At 30.4% G+C, this 3,693-nt stretch overlaps 1 protein-coding gene across 1 annotated transcript; it reads right to left on the reverse strand.

Moving 5' to 3' along the window:
* Positions 1 to 299: 299 nt before the first annotated feature.
* On the reverse strand, positions 300 to 3,010 carry LOC105336102 (interleukin 17-like protein; the record flags this gene model as incomplete). The annotated part of the gene is given in 4 exon segments (NM_001308851.1): positions 300 to 416; positions 868 to 885; positions 1,136 to 1,854; positions 2,964 to 3,010. Coding segments are annotated over 2 exon segments (573 nt in total).
* Between the last annotated feature and the right edge of the window lie 683 nt (positions 3,011 to 3,693).

Raw genomic sequence — 3,693 nt, forward strand, 5'->3', positions numbered from 1 at the left:
CATCTAGTAAGACTATATGTTTACAAAACAATGCATGTGTATATATTCACAACACAATACATATGAATGTGAAATAGAAGAAACCCTAAATCTGAATTTAATATGTAAACGTTCAGCAGTATTTTAATTTCAACTAAAAAAATACCGAATACTTTTTGGTTTTAACAACAGCCTTTTTCATCTAGAATTCGATTCACTTAATTAAAGCAAAATTTGTGGTACATTTACATCACAACAATTATTTTTTTTTGTCTCTATTTTGAATATAATTGAAAACCTTTAACAAAATTATTCATATCTTTTTTCCAAAAAGTCTTTATTAATCGTAAATCATATAATATTATTATGCGGTAATATAAAGTTTAAATCCAGTATTAAATATATTGCTCAATTTCATACTAAACAAGGAAAAATATTGACGCATGCGTTAAATGGGCTGCAATATATATAAGTGTTGTATGAATCATTAATAGTTGGTTTACATAAAAAAAAACACCAAAAAGAAGAAAATAACGAGTTGGTTGTACTATAATTAATCCTTATCGTAAATTTTGATATAATTTTCAGCAATACGTTTTGAAGTTAAACATTTTACTATTGTTATTAAGAATCGAGTCCGTTACTGTCAGCATTCCTAACGGTAATTGTATGATCATTGCCATAGTATGAAGTAATGGAGAACACATTGATCTGTACATTATTCTAATACAAAGTTCAACTCATCATTATTCTCCTGGAGATTATGTATTTCAAACTTATTTGACGCAGAACAAAGAAATTCAAATATATCATATATATAGAATTTCATGTCGTTCAGGTCTTTTGTAAATTAGGTCTTTAGAATGTCCCGCATACCGATCCCGATACAATGAAAAACTCCGAAATTTTCCGAATAGATTATAGTCTCGGTAAAATTGCGCTTAACATGAAAGCCGATAACCCATATTACAATTACGTGTAAAAACCAAAAAATATGTATTATTTTTAAAAGACATAAAACATATTTCTACATGCAAATTTACTTTTAATTCATAAAAATAAGCATAATATTAATTCTATATTTAAAAAATACCCATCCCGCAGAAACGCAGTAACAATATCTAAATGTATATCAAATAACGGACCGCCTTCTGACTTTTCCAAAAAGTCTTTATTAATCGTAAATCATAAAATATTATTATGCAGTAATATAAAGTTTAAATCCAGTATTAAATATATTGCACAATTTCATACTAAATAATCAAAATATGATATCCAAAAAACAACAATGTTAACAAATAAACCAAGGGACAAAATGAGTTTTCTTATTTAAGCCACCATCGTTGGTACTTGCGGACTAAGAGCATCAGGAATTTTAACGCAAGTACAACCCGCCACAACCCTCTCTAGTTTGGTCTCATACGTAAACATGCGAGTTACAACGTCACATCCTGTTCTGCGCAAAACATGAACGTAGTAGTAAATTGGTTGGCAGCGAGAACATCCGGGTCGAATACCGTCGGCACAACAAGAGTCACTGCTTCTCCGACAGCAGGAAGTGCTGCATTGTGCTTCTATAATAGTTCTTGGGCGTCTGTTTGGATCAATATTTTTGACAAAATGCCACGGACATGTTGACTGAATTGAACAATCTCTTGCGGCGGTATTCGGTTGGTTTGTCAAGTTTTGGCGGGTAATATCTAGGAAGGATACTTCAATGTTGCTCATTTCCCCTAGTACTCTTCCTTCCTCTCCAGGCAGAATGGCGACTGATTCGTTGAGAAGATCAGTGGCAAGCCGCGGTAATGGTGTAGGATCTCTGCAGATTACCGATCTAACTCGTTCAAAAGAGGATATGACGAGCAGGATGACAACCTAGACAATGATAAGACGCATAAACAAACCCGTAACTTCTAAATCAGGAATTGTAACTTACGTTTCCGCGTGTCGCTACTACTTTAAGGGACTTGGATACGATTTGAGCTTGAAATTCTAAATTTTATTTTTTGCATTTTTAATGTCTAGAATAGTTCATATGGGTTTTGATTATGCTTCCACAAAATTTAAAAGTGAAAAAAAAGTAAAAAGCAAGATACAGGGTTTGAAATTCTTTGTTTTGTAAGCAAAGCTCTAGTCTTGTTATTGTTAACATATGTGTTGTATTGGTATAAGTTTCAATTAAATGGTGCTTATTTTCTTGATACTATTGTTAATAAATATATTGAATCGGTTTATCTTGTTTGCAATGAGATATGTTTTCAAAGAAATGGTATTTTCCTTACTTTACATTATTTGTAAACAAACATAAGACTTTGTTTACATAGCAATGAATTCTTACCCACTTATCTCGCTTGTAACTTGACATCTAACATTCAAATTTTGGTCAATCATTCAAAATGCACAAATTAACCATTTTATACAATAAAAATAAAATTTTGATCTGAAATCGTGTCTAAGTCCCTTGATAAATGAGTGTACTCTGGAGTAAATGTACAAACTTTTCATGTTGAATAATAAAATTTCATACCATTATTATGTGTTTATTTGACTTAAGAACTGCTCTTGTGTTTTCCAGACCTATGTTTTTTATCCTAGCACTGTACATGTATTACATTTGGCTGTGTATTTTATTCTTTTTAGCGTTTTTGGCGGAAAACGGATTCCGCTAAATCAAGTTTATCGCCAAATGTAAAATATATAGGTACATAAATAGGTGTATTTAGAAATGCGCAAAATTAAATCCACGCTAACTTGTTGAAAAATCACATTTCGCCAAATATCGTACACGCTAAATGTAGTAAGTTTACAGTATATTATTTTGAGTTAAACCATTGAAGAACATATTGTGTAAATATTTAATTGATTTTGTATAAAGTAGTACATTTGAAAATTTAATTCAAATCAAAGAAATCCAGTCTTGTTTTTAATTCCTACCATTTAACGTATTTTAACATTTTATTGTTTTGTGAAACTTTACAACAAACCTGGTGATGAACCCAAAATATCTCCATGGCAGTGTCTGTCTGGAAGTGAAAAACCTGTACTCTGCTACTCTTATATATACTAAGCTTAAGGAATTATTCCGATTTTATCTTCTTAAATTTAAAAAGGAAGTGAGATCGGATTTCGTCAAACACTCTCTTATTTGAAGATTATAGATCAGGATATGCCATAAAATTTCCCTTCTCATATAATGATCCATAATCGATAGATCAAAGGCTTCTTTTCAATGGTTTGTCATAAGTGATCACAAACGGATATATTTTAAAAAATAGTTCCAATTTTTAGAAATAGTTCCAATTAAATATTTCATGTAACAGAAAATGGAAATACATATAAAATGTATACCATTTTAAATAATTTTATAACATTTTTATGTGTTACTTTGTCAAATACAATGAAATATCTATTGCGAAAATAAATCAGATTAGCTGTATCCTTTTTCAGATTTCTTGCAGATTGCACAACAGGATATATAAGTTGGTAAAGGGGCACCCCCATTCACATCCCTTTGACAGAGAAATAAAGAAAAAAACAACAAATGGTAAATTAATTTTAATATTTATCAATATTTTTCTTGCACTTAAACACATAAAAATATGATGACGGGTATGCTTCACCATATTTGAAAATTTCTACACGTCAAGGCTACATTCATTTGTGTTTCGTAAATCTATAATGTATATACTTTGATCATCAATATGAATATGACCA

The sequence above is a fragment of the Magallana gigas genome, chromosome 9, assembly GCF_963853765.1.
Source record: "Magallana gigas chromosome 9, xbMagGiga1.1, whole genome shotgun sequence".
NCBI classification, from domain to species: Eukaryota; Metazoa; Mollusca; class Bivalvia; order Ostreida; family Ostreidae; genus Magallana; species Magallana gigas.